General features: G+C 47.2%; 1 protein-coding gene across 6 annotated transcripts in view; it reads right to left on the bottom strand.

The window, feature by feature from the left end:
• Positions 1–19,565, bottom strand: part of npl (N-acetylneuraminate pyruvate lyase (dihydrodipicolinate synthase)) — an 81,165-nt gene that overhangs the window by 29,144 nt on the left and 32,456 nt on the right. For all 6 annotated transcript variants that reach the window (XM_038794614.1, XM_038794619.1, XM_038794617.1 and 3 more), the window contains exons 5-6: positions 18,245–18,302; positions 10,661–10,736 (exon numbers count right to left, since the gene is read on the bottom strand). In XM_038794614.1, coding sequence (XP_038650542.1) covers positions 10,661–10,736; positions 18,245–18,302 — 134 coding nt within the window. The remainder of the gene's footprint in view (positions 1–10,660; positions 10,737–18,244; positions 18,303–19,565) is intronic.

Genomic DNA, 19,565 nt, shown 5'->3' on the forward strand with positions numbered 1-19,565 from the left:
ATCGTGGCCTTTGCGATATCCGCTTTGATGCGGCTAAAGGCCTGGCGGGCCTCCATCGACAGTGGAAAAATATTCGATTGGATGAGGGGGGGGGGGGGGGTTTGTCAGCGTAATTCGGGACCCACTGGGCGTAATAGGAAAAGCAGCCCAGACAGCGTTTGAGGGATTTGAGGGAATTGGGGAGAGGGAGTTCTATCAGGGGGCGCATGCGTTCGGGATCGGGGCCTATCACTCCGTTACGCACTACATAGCCGAGGATGGCTAGACGGTCGGTGCTAAACACGCACTTATCCTTATTGTAAGTGAGGTTAAGGAGTTTTGCGGTACGGAGGAATTTTTGGAGGTTGGTGTCGTGATCCTGCTGGTCGTGGCCGCAGATGGTGACATTCTCAAGATACGGAAATGTCGCCCGTAAGTCGTATTGGTCAACCATTCGGTCCATCTCCCATTGGAAGACCGAGACCCCATTTGTGACACCGAATGGAACCCTGAGGAAGTGTTGGAGGCGCTCATCTGCCTCGAACGCGGTGTACTTGAGGTCACTCACGTGGATGGGAAGCTGGTGATAGGCGGACTTAAGATCCACCGTGGAGAAGACTTTGTACTTCATGATCCTGTTAACCAAGTCGGAGATACAGGGGCAGAGGATACGCGTCCAGCTGCGTAAACCTGTTGATGGTCTGACTGTAGTCAATGACCATTCGGTTTTTCGCCCCAGTCCGAACTACCAGCACTTGGGCTCGCCAGGGACTGTTGCTGGCCTCGAGGACTCCTTCCTTCAATAGCCTCTGGACCTCGGACCTGATGAAGGTCTGGTCCTGGGCACTGTATCTTCTGCTCCTAGTGGCGACTGGTTTGCAATCCGGGGTGAGGTTCGCAAATAAGGAAGGGGGGTCCACTTTGAGGGACGTGAGGCTGCAGACAGTAAAGGGGGAATAGGGCTGCCAAATTTGAAAGTTAAGCTCTGCAGGTTGCACTGGAAATCCAGTCCTAAGAGTGCCGGTGCGCAGAGGCGGGGGAGGACGAGGGGTTTGTAGTTTTTAAAAACTCTCCCTTGGACCGTGAGGTCCGCTACGCAGCACCCGGTGATGTGGACGGAGTGCGAACCTGAGGCTAGACTGCTTGACTGGGTGAACGGGGAGCGCGCAGCGTCTTACCGTATCAGGGTGGACAAAACTTTCTGTGCTCCCGGAGTCTATTCGGCAGCTCGTTTCGTGTCCATTAAGAAGTATCTGTGTCGGGCAGCACGGTGGCCTAGTGGTTAGCACAACCGCCTCACGGCGCTGAGGTCCCAGGTTCGATCCCGGCTCTGGGTCACTGTCCGTGTGGAGTTTGCACATTCTCCCCGTGTCTGCGTGGGTTTCGCCCCCACAACCCAAAAATGTGCAGATTAGGTGGATTGGCCACGCTAAATTGCCCCTTAATTGGAAAAAAGAATTGGGTAATCTAAATTTTTTTTAAAAAAGTATCTGTGTCGTTGCTGTAGAGAGCGTGCGTGGTCGCGACTGGTTGAGAGTCACTGCAGCGAGTCGTGGCAGTAGGTCTGGGTCGGGGCCCCAAGATGGCGGCGCCCGGGACCCACACGTGGCGTCCGGGGCCCAAAATGGCGGCGCCCGTGGGGGCTGGAGTCAGGGGCAGAGAAGTCCGTGGGTCACTCGTGGTGGCTGGGAGCGGCGGTAGGGGAGCCTGTGTGCCGCGCGGGGCCCTGGGGGAGCGCGGGGGGGGGGCGATCCGCGGTCGCTGCGCGGAACAGCAGCGACCGACTTTGACTGACAGGCCACCGAGTAATGACCTTTCTTCCCGCAGCTTTTACACACTGCGGAGTGGGCCAGACAGCGCGGGCGGGGGTGCTTTGCTAGGCCACAGAAATAACAGCGGAGCCCTGTGAGCTTATGGGTGCGCCCCGCAGCGCAGGCCTGGGGGGGTCGGAGTCGGCGGGGGACAAGGGGGTTGCATGCCACGTTGCTCAAGGGGCTGCTGCGCAGCCCGGGGCATATGCGCGGGCGTTTCGGTCGGCAACCTCCAGGGAGGATGCGAGGGTCCTTGGATCAGCGAGGCTCAAGGTGTCCTTCTCTCGCAACCTCTGGCGAATTGCAGAGTGTTGCATGCCTGCAACGAAGGCATCACGGACTAACAGTTCTGTGTGCTCTGCCGCAGTAACTTGTGGGCAGGCGCAATTTCTCTCCAGGACGAGGGCCCGATAAAATTCGTCAAGGGACTCACCGGGAAACTGTTGCCTTGTAGCTAGGAGATACCGTGCGTAAACTTGGTTAACAGGCTTGAGGAAATGTCCTTTCAGAGGTCCATGGCCGCGTCATAATCTCGTTCGTCCTCAATCATCGAGTAGACGGCGGTGCCCACGCACGAGTGGAGGATGTGAAGTTTCTGCTCCTTGGTGGGCTGGCTGTCTGTGGTGGAGAGGTAGCTGTTGAAACATGCCAGCCAGTGTTTAAAAGTTGCTGACGCGTTTGTAGCGTGCGGGCTGATGCGGAAGCAGTCTGGTTTGATCCGTAGCTCCATTTTAAACTTCTAGTCGATTAAATTGATGTACCATCAATTGGACACGAGTCCAGATGAAGATCCAAACATTAGGATTTAATCGACTAGTTGTGTGCCCGGCAGTCGACTTACAGAGAAAGGCCGACTGCCGGGTCCTTATACCCCGCCTCGTAGGCGGGACTACTTGCCTCCCGACCAATCGGTGAGCAGTCACATGACTAGTCTCAACCAACCAGCCGAGAGGCACATGACCGGCCTGAGCCAATGGGCAACGAGTGTTCTGCACCAATGGCAGATAGGTACCGTAAACCTCCTAGTCATATCACCACAGTTAGTGAGGCCACACCTGGAGTAATGTGTTCAGTTTTGGTCTCCTTACTTGAGAAAGGACGTACTGGCACTGGAGGGTGTGCAGAAGAGATTCACTAGGTTAATCCCAGAGCTGAAGGGGTTGGATTACGAGGAGAGGTTGAGTAGACTGGGACTGTACTCGTTGGAATTTAGAAGGATGAGGGGGATCTTATAGAAACATTTAAAATTATGAAAGGAATAGATAGGATAGATGCGGGCAGGTTGTTTCTACTGGCGGGTGAAAGCAGAACTAGGGGGCATAGTCTCAAAATAAGGGGAAGTAGATTTAGGACTGAGTTTAGGAGGAACTTCTTCACCCAAAGGGCTGTGAATCTATGGAATTCCTTGCCCAGTGAAGCAGTTGAGGCTCCTTCATTAAATGTTTTTAAGGTAAAGATAGATAGTTTTTTGAAGAATAAAGGGATTAAGGGTAATGGTGTTCGGGCCGGAAAGTGGAGCTGAGTCCACAAAAGATCAGCCATGATCTCATTGAATGGTGGAGCAGGCTCGAGAGGCCAGATGGCCTACTCCTGCTCCTAGTTCTTATAATCCAAAAGAGTAGGTTCTGTCTGAAGGTGGAGCACAAATGTAAACGGTGCCAGGGAGGCCCAGCCAACCGACCCACGTGTACTGGGCCTGCCCCAAACATGCTGGGTACTGGACGACCTTTTTTGAGGCAATGCCCAGGGTTGTGAGAGTGAGGGTGGAGACATGCCTATAAAAGTGATATTTTTCAGGTTTCAGACCAGCCAGAACTCATGGGGAGGTGTTCAACGCCCTACCCTTGCCTCCCTGGTAATTGAGCGGAGTACCCTGCTCGGCTGATGATCGGCAACACCACCCAAGGCTACAGACTGGCTAACCGACGTGGTGGAATTTCGCAAACCGTAAATTTGCCATCAGAGGGTCGGAAGAAAGCTTCCACAACACGTGGAAACCGTTCACTTCCTTGTTCCAAGATCTGTTCATAATCAGCAACCTAGAGTAAAGGGGGGGGGGGGGGGGGGGGGGGGGGGGACGTAATCCTTCCCTCAATCTCTCTGAAAAAAGTTTCTGGCAGGGAAATCGGCAGGTATTGAAAATAAACAGAAATCTTGGCAACACGTCATTTTAACCGCCCGTACCCGACCAGCCAGTGACAGAGGGGAGACCATCCCCACCTGCAGATGGGCTTTCACTCTCCCCACCAAACTCGAAATGTACCAGCGGAGGTCCGCCCCCCCCGCCCAGTACCTGAAGTGAGTTCCCTGCCCTACAGAATGGCAGCCCCCCAACCCCTGCCCCCACACCCGACCGAGATACCACAAAACTACTCACTCTTGTCCAGGTTCAGCTTGTACCCCGAGAATGGCCCAAACACTCGAAGCAGCTCCAATATTCCCCCCTATTGAATCGACACACTCTTCCGACACGTTATAACAGCAAGTCATCGGCATATAAGGACCACCCTATGCTCTATTCACCCCCCCCCCCCCCGCAGTATTCCTTTCCATACCCCCGAACTTCTTAATGCGATGGCCAACCGCTCAATTGCAAATGCAAACAGCAGGGTGGACATCGGACATCCCTGCCCAGTCCCACGGTGGAGAGAAAAGTATCTCGAGCTGATGTTGTTTGTGCGGACACTCACCCTCGGCTCCTTATATAATAGCTTTACCCAGTTCACAAATCTTGGTCCAATTCCAAACTGCTCCAAAACTGCCATCAAGTACCCCCATTCTACTCGGTCGAACGGCTTCTCAGCGTCCAATGCCACAACCACCTCTGTTTCCTTCCCCTCTGCCAGTGCCATAATGACGTTCAATAGAACATAGAACGATACAGAGCAGTACAGGCCCTTCGGCCCTCGATGTTGCACCGACATGGAAAAAATCTAAAGGCCATCTAACCTACACTATGCCCTTATCATCCATATGCTTATCCAATAAATTTTTAAATGCCCTCAATGTTGGCGTGTTCACTACTGTTGCAGGTAGGGCATTCCACGGCCTCACCACTCTTTGCGTAAAAAAGCCACCTCTGACGTCTGTCCTATATCTATTACCCCTCAATTTAAGGCTATGTCCCCTCGTGCTAGCCACCTCCATCCGCGGGAGAAGGCTCTCGCTGTCCACCCTATCTAACCCTCTGATCATTTTGTATGCCTCTATTAAGTCACCTCTTAACCTTCTTCTCTCTAACGAAAACAACCTCAAGTCTATCAGCCTTTCCTCATAAGATTTTCCCTCCATACCAGGCAACATCCTGGTAAATCTCCTCTGCACCCGTTCCAAGGCTTCCACGTCCTTCCTATAATGAGGCGACCAGAACTGGACGCAATACTCCAAATGCGGCCGTACTAGAGGTTTGTACAACTGCAACATGACCTCATGGCTCCGGAACTCAATCCCTCTACCAATAAAGGCCAACACACCATAGGCCTTCTTCACAACCCTATCAACCTGGGTGGCAACTTTCAGGGATCTATGTACATGGACACCGAGATCCCTCTGCTCATCCACACTACCAAGAATTTTACCATTAGCCAAATATTCCGCATTCCTGTTATTCTTTCCAAAGTGAATCACCTCACACTTCTCCACATTAAACTCCATTTGCCACCTCTCAGCCCAGCTCTGCAGCTTATCTATGTCCCTCTGTAACCTGCAACATCCTTCCGCACTGTCTACAACTCCACCGACTTTAGTGTCGTCTGCAAATTTACTCACCCATCCTTCTGCGCCCTCCTCTAGGTCATTTATAAAAATGACAAACAGCAACGGCCCCAGAACAGATCCTTGTGGTACGCCACTCGTAACTGAACTCCATTCTGAACATTTCCCATCAACTACCACTCTCTGTCTTCTTTCAACTAGCCAATTTCTGATCCACATCTCTAAATCACCCTCAATCCCCAGCCTCCGTATTTTCTACAATAGCCGACCGTGGGGAACCTTATCAAACGCTTTACTGAAATCCATATACACCACATCAACTGCTCTACCCTCGTCTACCTGGTCAGTCACCTTCTCAAAGAACTCGATAAGGTTTGTGAGGCATGACCTACCCTTCACAAAACCATGCTGACTATCCCTAATCATATTATTCCTATCTAGATGATTATAAATCGTATCTTTTATAATCCTCTCCAAGACTTTACCCACCACAGACGTTAGGCTCACCGGCCTATAGTTACCGGGGTTATCTCTACTCCCCTTCTTGAACAAAGGGACCACATTTGCTATCCTCCAGTCCTCTGGCACTATTCCTGTAGCCAATGATGACCTAAAAATCAAAGCCAAAGGCTCAGCAATCTCTTCCCTGGCTTCCCAGAGAATCCTAGGATAAATCCCATCAGGCCCCGGGGACTTATCTATTTTCACCTTGTCCAGAATTGACAACACTTCTTCCCTACGCACCTCAATGCCATCTATTCTAATAGCCTGGGTCTCAGCATTCTCCTCCACAATATTATCTTTTTCCTGAGTGAATACTGACGAAAAGTATTCATTTAGTATCTCGCTTATCTCCTCAGCCTCCACACACAACTTCCCACCACTGTCCTTGACTGGCCCTACTCTTACCCTAGTCATTCTTTTATTCCTGACATACCTATAGAAAGCTTTTGGGTTTTCCTTGATCCTACCTGCCAAAGACTTCTCATGTCCCCTCCTTGCTCGTCTCAGCTCTCTCTTTAGATCCTTCCTCGCTTCCTTGTAACTATCAAGCGCCCCAACTGAAACTTCACGCCTCATCTTCACATAGGCCTCCTTCTTCCTCTTAACAAGAGATTCTACTTCTTTGGTAAACCACGGTTCCCTCGCTCGACCCCTTCCTCCCTGCCTGACTGGTACGTACTTATCAAGAACATGCAATAGCTGTTCCTTGAACAAGCTCCACATATCCAGTGTGCCCAACCCTTGCAGCCTACTTCTCCAACCAACACCTCCTAAGTCATGTCTAATGGCATCATAATTGCCCTTCCCCCAGCTATAACTCTTGCCCTGCGGGGTATACTTATCCCTTTCCATCACTAACGTAAAGGTCACCGAATTGTGGTCACTGTTTCCAAAGTGCTCACCTACCTCCAGATCTAACACCTGGCCTGGTTCATTACCCAAAACCAAATCCAATGTGGCCTCGCCTCTTGTTGGCCTGTCAACATATTGTGTCAGGAAACCCTCCTGCACACATTGTACAAAGAATGACCCATCTAATGTACTCGAACTATATCTTTTCCAGTCAATATTTGGAAAGTTAAAGTCTCCCATAACAACTACCCTGTTACTTTCGCTCTTTTCCAGAATCATCTTCGCCATCCTTTCCTCTACATCCCTAGAACTATTAGGTGGCCTATAGAAAACTCCCAACAGGGTGACCTCTCCTTTCCTGTTTCTAACCTCAGCCCATACTACCTCAGAAGAAGAGTCCCCATCTAGCATCCTTTCCGCCACCGTAATACTGTCCTTGACTAGCAGCGCCACACCTCCCCCTCTTTGCCCCCTTCTCTGAGCTTACTAAAACACCTAAACCCCGGAACCTGCAACAACCATTCCTGTCCCTGCTCTATCCATGTCTCTGAAATGGCCACAACGTCGAAGTCCCAGGTACCAACCCATGCTGCCAGTTCCCCTACCTTATTTCGTATACTCCTGGCATTGAAGTAGACACACTTCAAACCACCTACCTGAACACTGGCACCCTCCTGCGAAGTCAAATCTGTGCTCCTGACCTCTATACTCTCAATCTCCCGTACCCCAAAACTACAATCCAGGTTCCCATGCCCCTGCTGAATTAGTTTAAACCCCCCCAAAGAGCACTAACAAATCTCCCCCCCAGGATATTGGTGCCCCTCAGGTTCAGATGTAGACCATCTTGTCTATAGAGGTCCCACCTTCCCCAGAAAGAGCCCCAGTTATCCAGAAATCTGAATCCCTCCCGCCTGCACCATCCCTGTAGCCACGTGTTTAATTGCTCTCTCTCCCTATTCCTCATCTCACTATCACGTGGCACGGGCAACAACGCAGAGATAAAAACTCTGTTTGTTCTCACTCTGAGCTTCCATCCTAGCTCCCTAAAGGCCTGCCTGACATCCTTGTCCCCTTTCCTACCTATGTCGTTAGTGCCAATGTGGACTACGACTTGGGGCTGCTCCCCCTCCCCCTTAAGGACCCGGAAAACACGATCCGAGACATCACGTACCCTTGCACCTGGGAGGCAACATACCAAACGTGAGTGACTGTCACTTGCTAACAGTCTCTCCACAAACCACCTTCAACTTAGGCTGACCGCACTGCACGTATGCAAATTTCCCCAGAACAGCTGATCAGTAGCTCTGCTCTGCTGCCCTCTGCTGGATGATTGCCTTCACTCAAACTCCTCGGGTCTCCTTCGCAGATTCACCTTCAACTTAGGCTGACCGCACTGCACGTATGCAAATTTCCCCAGAACAGCTGATCAGTAGCTCTGCTCTGCTGCCCTCTGCTGCAATACTCTTCTAATGTTTGAAAAGAGCTGCCTCCCTCTCACGAACCCGGTCTGATCTTTACCCATCACCTTCGGGAGGCACTCCTCCAGCCTACCCGCCAGTACCTTTGCCAATATTTTTGCGTCCACATTCAGAAGTGATATGGGCCTAAACGACCCACACTCCGTCGGATCCTTATCTTTTTTCAGCAACAGGGAGATCGATGCCTGCCCCAAGGTTTGTGGCAACACCCACTTCTCTATCGCCTCTTCAAACATCCCCACCATCAGGGGTGCCAGCTTATCCTTGAATTTTTTATAATATTCCACCGGAAACCCATCCGGCCCTGCCACTTTCCTTGACTGCATCCTCCCAATCGCATCCTTTATCTCCTGCTCCCCTATCGCTCCTTCTAATGTAACCCTGTCCCCCTCCCCTAACCTCGGGTATTCCAACCCATCTAGAAATTCCTGCATCTCACGATCTCCCCCGAGTGACTCTGACCTGTACAACCTCTCATAAAATTCCTCAAAAGCCTTGTTAATCAAATCCGGCGCCACCACCAACTTCCCTGCCCTATCCCTCACCTGTACAATTTCCCTTGCCACTGCTTCCCTCCGAAGCTGACCTGCTAACAGACTTATCTTCATGTTCGTAAACTGCACCCCTCAGTTGGCACACCGCCTTCCTGGTAGATAGTCGGTCAAAGCTCGCCTGTAGTTCCTTCCTCTTTTCCAGCTTTGCTGGGTCCCCATCCTCTGCGTAACTCCTATCTACCTCCAACATTTCATCTATTACCCTCTGCTGCTCCAACCTCTCCTCCTTGTCCACCCTGGCCTTACAAACGTGATCACCTCACCCCTCACCACCGCCTTTCGAGCCTCCCAGACGACCGCCTTCGATACCTCACCCATACAGTTGAAACCTACATATTCCTTAAAATTGTCACAGAACACTTGGTCCCCCGCTATATCTACAAGTTAATTGTCAAAAGTAGTTCAGAAGCACCGACAGCCAAAAGAAACAAGGTATTTTGCGACAACATGAAAGCATGGGCTGGATTCCACAGAGCATTGGGGCTGATTTTTCACCCCCACCTCATCGCAAGAGTTGGCTGGCAGCCAACACATCGAGAATAATGTGCTGTAAGAGAGCTAAACAGGCCAATAGTGGACTTGTGTCCCTCATCGAGTATGATCTGATGGGCCGGCAGTGCCAGAACTGAATAATGGTTAGTGATGGGCTTTCTTCGCATCTCTACCCAAACAAGTCAGAGGACTTCAACAAGGCCAGATTGAGCAGCCTAGGGAGGGGAGGAGAGAATACGCGTTTTGGAGGCTAGACAGAAAATAACAATGCCGGGTAACATCTTGGGATGGTGCACCCGATGGGCAACGGGCAACCTACTTAATGTGGTGCTCCCCTTTCTTACTGCCTTTCTCTTTTATAAAATGGCCTGCCCATGCCAACTGTTTTATAGCTTAGGTGGTATATTATCCAGCTCAACTGTCCTGTTAACAAGCTCAATTGCCATTTTTAGATAATGTCGTCAAGCGGGCTGTCGGTTTGGGTGTCCACCCAATTACCGTTAAAGGACAGCTTGAAGTGTGCAGGAAGGTGGTGGGCTTGTTCCTCACATTTACCTTAGTTTTTTTATAATGATAGCAAATCAATCCCAGGTTACCTCATCACAGTGGTAAATATATTATCCATTGTGTTGGTACTGAACCATTCCGCGCGGCTTGATCCTTAGACTGTTCTAAGATAGTGCTATAATTGGCCTGAGATCCTCATGTCACAGAGTAAAAAACAGAATCAGTCAAGATAGCTTCTCCTGATCCAATTCCTCCATTAGAAAATACATGTGGGGCTGCAATATGAAGACATAATTAGGCTTTGCTGTTTATCCTTAAGATACTCAAAGCCAAGGTTAATCTTAGTGACGTGTTAGACAAATTCAATTGTCCTTGAAGATGTAAATCAGGACAAGCTTGCCTTTATGAGTAGAGAGAGAGAGAGAAGATTGAAAAAAGAGAGATCAATTCACTTGCCACACCAGATGAACTACAGTTCGCCCTGATATTGCAAGATATAGGCTTTCAAAATTGATTATATTTTACTGTTCCCCCACTTTAAAATGTTTGACCATTTCAAAATGCTAGCTAGATTTAATCAGCAGATTCGATGAATTCCTTTCGATGAGATTTATCCACACTACATTGCAAAAGCAATTTTCACCTACACGGCAAAAAAACAAGTAAATATTCTACAAAGTTCAATCCATGTTGTGTACTAAGAACTTTGACTGAATTGTCAGTCAGCACTTGTGTGATAAAGTGTGGAAAACTGACACAAATACACAACCTATACTTTGAGGTTTGAAGAAGAACGGTGAAATGACTGCAATCCCAGAAGCATTGTACTCGGCGGCATGTTTTGCCTGAAACAAAATACAAAGAAAGAATACTATCAATCATCTTATTCAATGGCCACAGCTGTATGCAGTCATCTCTCTGCCATTTATTGCCCTCATGTTCTGAGAATTGTTAATCATGGCTTATACTATGATAACATGGTGGGGCAAGGCAAAGTAGCAGGCCTTAATAACTACATCAGGCAGTACGGAACTGAACCCGTCCTGTTGGCATTATTCTGCACCACAGTCTCGCCATTTCAGCTAACTGCCCTCTGTATGAGGTCATACTACAATCAAATGTCAGAAGTTTTACAACACCAGGTTAAAGTCCAACAGGTTTGTTTCAAATCACTAGCTTTCGGGGCACTGCTCCTCCTCAGGTGAATGTAACCTGGTGTTGTAAAACCTCTTACTGTGCACACCCCAGTCCAATGCTGGCATCTCCACATCACACAATCATATGATAATGCATCAGAATTGAATGTTCACCCTCATGCAAATTGAAAGGAAACAAAGGGGAACGGACACCTTTCACTTTCAAGAAAAGTATCAAAACAACTCTTTTGTGCGGTTTAGGAAAACTGTTCAGACCTTGTGCTGTAATTGAAAAAATTAGAAATGGTCAATATTCTCTCCACTCCAGCCCATGATATTTAAAAGTAAGTTGATTTCCCTTGGGCACCATCTTAAATTAAACTATCAAAGGGCTTAAAGAAAAGAACATTATCATTTGCTTATAAGTGGTCATGGGTTCCTTCCACTGAGTTTCTGATGCCATTAATTGATAGGGAAATATCTACCTGGAGAATGCCATCCACTATGGTATGAGTGTTACAGAAGCTTCATCTCAGGCAAAAAGGTAGTGGGTTGGAGCCTCATTCCTGGATTATAGCATATCATCTTGGCTGATACGAGTTGCAATAGTCTATCTCTCGTATGAATAGTGTTTATCTTTCGTATGAAATTTTAAATTAACACAGTCTTGGTGCTCAGATGGATACGCAAGAGGACATACATCTACCAGAAATAAAGGATGTAAAAACAGAGATTTGTTTCCAAAATTTCAGACAAGATTAAAGTAATTGCAAATACCCAAGGAGCACATTTAAATGTTTAAGTACTAATAATGCAGGGGAATGATAGAAGCAGCAGGTGCCACTTTCTGTGGAAATGTTTCCATAATATCCAAATCAAAAATGCACAGTGACAGGTTTGCATCAATATTATGTCGTATTGGCATAGCTAACACACCTACATTGAATTCCAGAATTAACCAAAAGGCACACAAGAATGATGCTGACAAGAATGCCAAGCGCCCTGCAGTGGAAAAGGTACATCTGTGCATTTGCGATTTCCAGAGGGTTGAAAATTATCATGATCACCAAAATTTTCATTTAGGTGAGTTCGGAAATGTTTAACTTCTTCCGGACATTCATCTACATTTTAAACTTAGTGAGCCAAAGATTTACAGCATGTTTAAGCTCGTCACAACTATACTGACACCTTTATTACCATGGAAATTGGTACTTTCAAACTCAAATGAAAAGCCTGGCTTTCATTTCTTGAAGAGTTCCTGATCAAGCAGCAAGGTTTCGCTTTGTCAAGCATTGAAGCGTTGGTATGACGAAAATGCACTGGCAGTGTGTCAGGAAGCTATACAAAACAGATGCAAATCTCCAATTGGGCCAAGTTTGTGGATTTCAGCTAGGTTGGCAGCAAAGACATGAGATATATTCCACATCAACATTCTTCACTTTGAGGAGGTAAGCTGGAGCAGTGGGATCATCGGTCTGGTCCCCAATATGTGACAATCACCGGTTTGCCTCGGGGAGCTTGGATGGGGGGGGTCCCGAGTATGGCAAAGGGCGGGGATTAAGAGGATGGGGGACCTGTTTTTAGAGGGGAGCTTCCCTAGCTTGAGGGCGCTGGAGGAGAAGTTTGGGTTGGCAAGGAGGAATGAATTTAGATATTTACAGGTGCGGGACTTTCTGCGTAGGCAGGTATCATCCTTCCCACTCCTGCCACTAAGGGGGAAACAGGATAGGGTAGTGTCTAGGGGATGGGTGGGAGAGGGGAGCGTCTCGGACATCTACAAAGAACTCATGGGGGTGGAGGAGACGTAGACCGAGGAGCTGAAGCGTAAATGGGAGGAGGAGCTTGGTGGTGAGATGGAGGATGGCTTATGGGCGGACGCGTTAAGCAGAGTCAACACGACCACAACATGCGCCAGGCTTAGCTTGATCCAATTCAAGGTGGTCCACCGGGCCTACATGACAGTGACCCGGATGATTAGATTCTTTGGGGTAGAGAACAGGTGTGCAAAATGTCCAGCGAACCATGTTCACATGTTCTGGGCGTGTCCAAAACTTAGGGGATATTAGCAGGGATTCGCGGACGTCATGTCCAGAGAATTTGAAAACAAGGGTGGCATGAGACCAGTGGTGGCAATTTTCGGGGTGTCGGAAGACCCAGGAATCCAGGAGGAGAAAGAGGTAGATGTTCTGGCCTTTGCTTTCCTGGTAGCCCGGAGACGGATACTGCTAGCTTGGAGGGACTCAAAGCCCCCGAAGTCGGAGACCTGGCTAACTGTCATGGCGAGCTTCCTCGGCCTAGAGAAGATTAAGTTTGCCTTGAGCGGGTTACTGTTAGGGTTCGCCCGGAGGTGGCAACCATTCATCGACTTCTTCGTGGAGAATTAATCGTCAGCAGGGGGGGGGGGGTTAGGGTAGCGTAGAATAGGGGTTCAATTAGGCGGGTCTTGGTGGGATGAGAGTCGGTGATTGCACTATGTTTATTGTTCTTTGTACATTATTTTATACTGTTGCTGTTTATAATGCAAAAAAACCTTATTAAAATTGTTAAAAAAACATTCTTCACTTTGATCGGAAAGACAAATTCCACAAAAAGTAATTTTAAAGTAATATCTATAAGCATATAGATTAAACGCATTTTGACTTGTCTTTCAGCATACTAGTTCAGCAAGAAATTCTGCTTTTCTCTCCAAGTCTTCTGTTTGTCTCTTTTGCCTTGTTCACCTTGTTGCTTTCCACTTCCTGCGAGTGCGAAAGAATCATCATATTGGACACGAAACATCAATTTTGTTTCATGTATCACCTGCCAGACCTGCTGAGTATTTTAAGTATCTGCAGTATACAAGTCTGGTTCACAAATGGGGATGGATAACAGTCCATTAGATCACATCTAGTAATAAGGTTAGGATCTAGTTTGTACATATTGAAATTTTGGGTTTAAAATCAACAAGTGTCTCCTTTTTATATGAAATTACCATATAGACTGTTCAGGCATGGTGTACCCCCATGTGAATTGGGATGCTGGGCATCCACAAGGTGCTGTGGGCCATCAGCAGCAGCAAAATTGTATTCAACCATAAGCTGCAACTTCATGACCTAACATATCCCTCACTCTTCTATGAAACTGGGTTGATCCTTGGCTTGATGATAATGGCAGAGTGGCGGGAGCGGAGGGTGGGGGCAAGCAAAGAACAGCACCAACCATACCCGAAAACGGAGGTCTCAATCTGATGAAGCAACAGCATAACTACCTGCATGTCAAAAGCATGTGATAGACAAAGCTAAGTGTACCTTATGCTGTGCAATTTAGCCACATCCAATAATGAATGTTGGTGGACAATTAAACAACCAACTAGCGGAGGCTTCACAAATATCCCCACCCTCTGATTGGGGAGTCCAGCACATCCAGTGCAAATGACGAGGTTAAAGTATTTCCAATCACCTTCAGCCAGAAGTGCCGGCAGTTGAAGTACCTTGGCCACCACTGAAGGTACTAGCATCACAGGTTCCAGACTTTTAACTAATTCAATTCACTTGTGATACCAAGATACAGATGAAGGCACTGTATACAGCAAAAGCTATGGGCCCTGACAACATTCTGGAAATTGTACTGAAGACTTGTGCTCCAAAACTAGCTGTGTCCCTAGCCAAGCTATTCCTTGGGGTTGTATTGCAGGCCCAACCAAGATCAGCTGTTTCATCAGCTGACCTTATCTCCAACAAATGGGGATTGATTGCAAAATGTTCAGTTGCACTCAGAACTGACACTGGATCAGTCCATGTCACCATGCAGCAAGATCTGGACAACATTCAGGCTTGGGTTGAAAATGGCAATTAACATTTGCACCACACAATGACCATCCCAAGACAGACTCTACCATCACCCCATGACATTCAGTAGCACTCCCGTTTCTGGATTCTCCATTATCAACATCCTGTGGGCTTACCATTGAACTGGACCAGCATACAAATACAATGGCTACAAATGCAGTTCCGAAACTGGGAATTTTGCAGTAATAATTCAGCTCTCTATTCCCCAAAGCCTGTTCACCATATGGACTCAAGTCAGGAGAGTGTGATGGAATACTCTATACCATCAATGTAGCAACAGTTTGATTGATTGCACTCCATCAACCAACTGAAACATTCACTCCTCCAATACCAAAGCACAGGTGGCAGCAGTGTGTACTATATACAAAATGCACTGCAGCAACACACCTAGCCTCCTCCAATAGCACCTGCCAAGCCCATGATCTGCGCCACCTAGAACGACAAGGGCAGCAGATGCATGGCAACACCACCACTGCAAGTTTCCCTCAAAGTCATCCTGACTGGAACTATATCACCAGTCCTTCACTGTTACTGGATTAAAATCAGAACTCCCTCCCCAACATGCTGTGGGTGTACCACTGCCCAATGGACGGCAGGAATTAAAGATGCTGCATCACCACCACTTTCTCATGGACAACTAAGCATGGGTCCATTACACTTGCATTCCATCAAAGAATTTAAAAAGTTAAGCCAGCTCAAAATCCAATTGCCAGAACATTTAAAAGTCCTCTGAAGTAAAGCATTAATAAGTAATTATTGGATATCGTAGTTAGCCAAGACAGGGTTAGTGTAACTTAAAAATGGAAAAAAAGGTTAATGACACAAGTCCATAAATACTCAACATCCCCCCCCAAAAAAGTGCTTATGAAGAGGGGCAGCATGGTAGCATGGTGGTTAGCATAAATGCTTCACAGCTCCAGGGTCCCAGGTTCGATTCCCGGCTGGGTCACTGTCTGTGTGGAGTCTGCACGTCCTCCCCGTGTGTGCGTGGGTTTCCTCCGGGTGCTCCGGTTTCCTCCCACAGTCCAAAGATGTGCGGGTTAGGTGGATTGGCCATGCTAAATTGCCCGTAGTGTCCTAATAGTAAGGTTGGGGGGGGGGGGGGGGGGGGGGGGAGTTGTTGGGTTACGGGTATAGGGTGGATACGTGGGTTTGAGTAGGGTGATCATTGCTCGGCACAACATCGAGGGCCGAAGGGCCTGTTCTGTGCTGTACTGTTCTATGTTCTATGTTGCATGGGAATCAGACATTCATGGATGAATTGCAAATTAAGCAACTGAGCATGTGCAAACATGACATCATACAGACCAACCACTCAAACAAAAAGAGTTATCAATCACAACATATCTAACATTCATTGCTTCATTGCACTCTTACACACTCAGTGCTACTCAGATGCACACCTACACTTGAACACATTATCAGCGATTCAACCACAACAGCCATATCACTCAAACATATTGCACCACTTTCACTGATCCATCTTCCTGTAGAAATTAGCACATAACTGGAGGCAGATGAAACTAGTTGTGTGAGAAGAGGCAAAGCTACATATCCTCACCTCAAAGTGAGTGTTATTGTCATTATTGGAGTAGCCATGGCCAGCATGGCAACTGAAAACATCAAAAGATGATCACGCCCTTAAACCTAATCCTATTTCTCATATCTCACTTCCCGTCATTCCACAGTCTCTTTTGATTTACAAGTAAAAATAGTACAAGTTCACTTCCTGCATTTCTCTGTCCCTTCATTTTAACCCTAACCGCGTGCCCTTCTCCTTTCAGAGAACCTGCTCGAATACTGGTGGAAAAGTGGGAAGACAACAAAGAAAAAATACTGTCACTTGCTCTCATATGTACAGCCACCAGCTCAGATACTAATTCTCCACATAATTTAAAGTTTGGAAACAGGAGCTGCATATGGTGAGACACTAAGAGTGGCCGGCAGCTAGGACAGGGAGCAAGGGTAGCAAAGGTGCCAGCATACTTCAGGATAATTCAATGAATAGCCTGACTGGGAAGTTCTGAGGAAGTGTTGGGAGTTTCTGCCCACATCTTTGAAGGCAGAAGGGCAGGTTAATAAGGATGTGAAAAAGACACATTGGACACTTGCCTAAACAAACCTGTTGGACTTTAACCTGGTGTTGTAAGACTTCTTACTGTGCTCACCCCAGTCCAACGCCGGCATCTCCACATCATGTTTATCAATCGAGGCATAGATTACAAAAGCAGGGACGTCATGTTGGAGTTGTATAGAACTTCGGTGAGGCCACTGCTGGAGTAGTGTGTGCAAATCTGGTCACCACACTATAGGAAGGATGTGATTGCACTAGAGGGGGTGTAGTGGAGATTCACCAGGATGCTGCCTGGGATGGAATATTTAAGTTATGAGGAGAGGTTGGATAGGCTTGGGTTGTTTTTGCTTGAGCAGAGAAGACTGAGGGGCAACCTCATCGAGGTGTACAAGATTATGAGGGGCACCTGCAAGGTGGATAGGGAGAAGCTGTTCCCCTTAGTTGAAGCACGAGGAGACACAGGTTCAAGGTCAGGAGGTTTAGGGGGGATTTGAGGGGGTGGGGGGGGGGGGGTGGTATCAAAAGCATCAAATAGATCCCATCCTTTCCAGTTGCAACTGCTGGACAACTCTATGAGCACGCTTTTAGATTCCAGCGTTGCACAAGAAGAAGCTACTCAATGACTGAGTGCTGCAATGGAAGCTCAGATCACTTACCAGTTCATAAAAGGGCTTGCAGGGTGTCAACCAGCAGTCATTCCTCCAGAATATTAGATTGTTAAGGTATTGCCACAGACCAGTGGCAGTGGCACCATGGAGCACCAGTCTGTTCTTCTGTCTCAGGACAGCATTTGACTCCCACTCTGATGCTCCATCTGCTGTTGACCTTCAGCCAAGCACCTGGTCAAGCCTCTGCCGCCCATTCCAGTATGTCTGCAGGCAGACCTTACATAGCCAGAGATACCGAGAATGCAGGATTTCTCCAGAGGCTTTCAGGCAGTAAAAGCATTGTTGCACCACCCATATGGTCTGCTCTACCACATTTTGTTTGTCAGCATAGCTTTCTTTGTATGCATACTGCCCAAGTGAGGATTGTATCTTAGAGTCATGTCCTAGTTCATCTAATGATAGCCCTCCACACCCAGTGGCCGTCCATTTGTTTATCATTGTAGCTCAAATCCAATGTTTCATTGTTGCTCATTCCCCGCCCCTCCCTCATTTTCAGATTGACGAATCTTTTGTAAATTTCCAGATTTTTGTTCGCTAATCCAGGTATTAGAGATTTTCAGCACACTCTTTATCACTCATTTTTATTTCTTCAAAATGAAATGAAATGTAACTACAGTTAGTATATTTGTTTAAATTATTTAAGCTCACCAACTGTTGCGATTCTTTTATACTCAAGGAACCCACATGAATTATCACCCGATCTAACCTAGAGAGAAAGAATACAATGATGCTTAAATAAACTTGTAGAAAAATTACAGCATATAGGTCAACATTTGAACGAATTGTGGGGTCAGGATACACCAATCCTTTCAACTTTTGCAGTGGAAGGCCATCGAGCAAATTGTGAAAAAGTGTGATGCCTGTGTCAATAGTTGAAACAACTGTGCATCTTTGAAGAATTATTGATGAGCAGAGACTAATATTGAATTAAATGTCACATTGGGTACATACATCCAAAACAGAGAAGGAAAAAAGGTTGGATTTAGAGGAAGAGACAAAATTGTTAAAAAAAAATCTGAACGGATGATACTTTGCACCTATATCAGTAATTAATCTCATTGCACTGTTAAAAGTGGGCAGCACGGTAGCCTTGTGGATAGCACAATTGCTTCACAGCTCCAGGGTCCCAGGTTTGATTCCGGCTTGGGTCACTGTCTGTGTGGAGTCTGCACATGCTCCCCGTGTGTGTGTGGGTTTCCTCCGGGTGCTCCGGTTTCCTCCCACAGTCCAAAGATGTGCAGGTTAGGTGGATTGGCCATGATAAATTGCCCTTAGTGTGCAAAATTGCCCTTAGTGTTGGGTGGGGTTACTGGGTTGTGGGGATAAGGTGGAGGTGTTGACCTTGGGTAGGGTGCTCTTTCCAAGAGCCGGTGCAGACTCGATGGGCCGAATGGCCTCCTTCTGCACTGTAAATGCTATGAAAAGAGTGCTTACATTGGAACGGATAAGCCTCAACTTTCTCTAAGAGTTGAGTGGATTATCATGCAAGTACAGCAACTTCATGGCATTTCACACGATTCAATACCAAGCTCTCGGCAAGAAACTATTGTTGGGAAATTATAACTGGGGAACGTCTGGTTCAACAGGGCAATATGGACAGCAAATTTCAGATTTCTATATTTAGCTGCATACCTATGGTGAACTTGAATTTGCTGTCCAAATTCCACAAAAATAATGTGGTGTGCCAATAATCTCACCATTATTTTTAACCACAAATCCCAGCTCATGTTCCGTTTTTAATGTCATCCTCCATGACATTAGGCACGTAATATTAATGTGGCAATTATCAATGAGATCAAAAAGTCCTAGAAGGCAGGCATAGAATAAACTGCACTTAGTAATATCATCCCCATTTTTGTTGCAACATTTCAGAAGAAAACATTTTAGCAGGGTAGTTTTCCCAGTGTGTTGGCCAATAGATATCCGTCAATTAACAGTTAAAACAGGTAAATTTAGGCAAGAGTGAGGT

The sequence above is a fragment of the Scyliorhinus canicula genome, chromosome 4, assembly GCF_902713615.1.
Source record: "Scyliorhinus canicula chromosome 4, sScyCan1.1, whole genome shotgun sequence".
Lineage (NCBI taxonomy): Eukaryota > Metazoa > Chordata > Chondrichthyes > Carcharhiniformes > Scyliorhinidae > Scyliorhinus > Scyliorhinus canicula.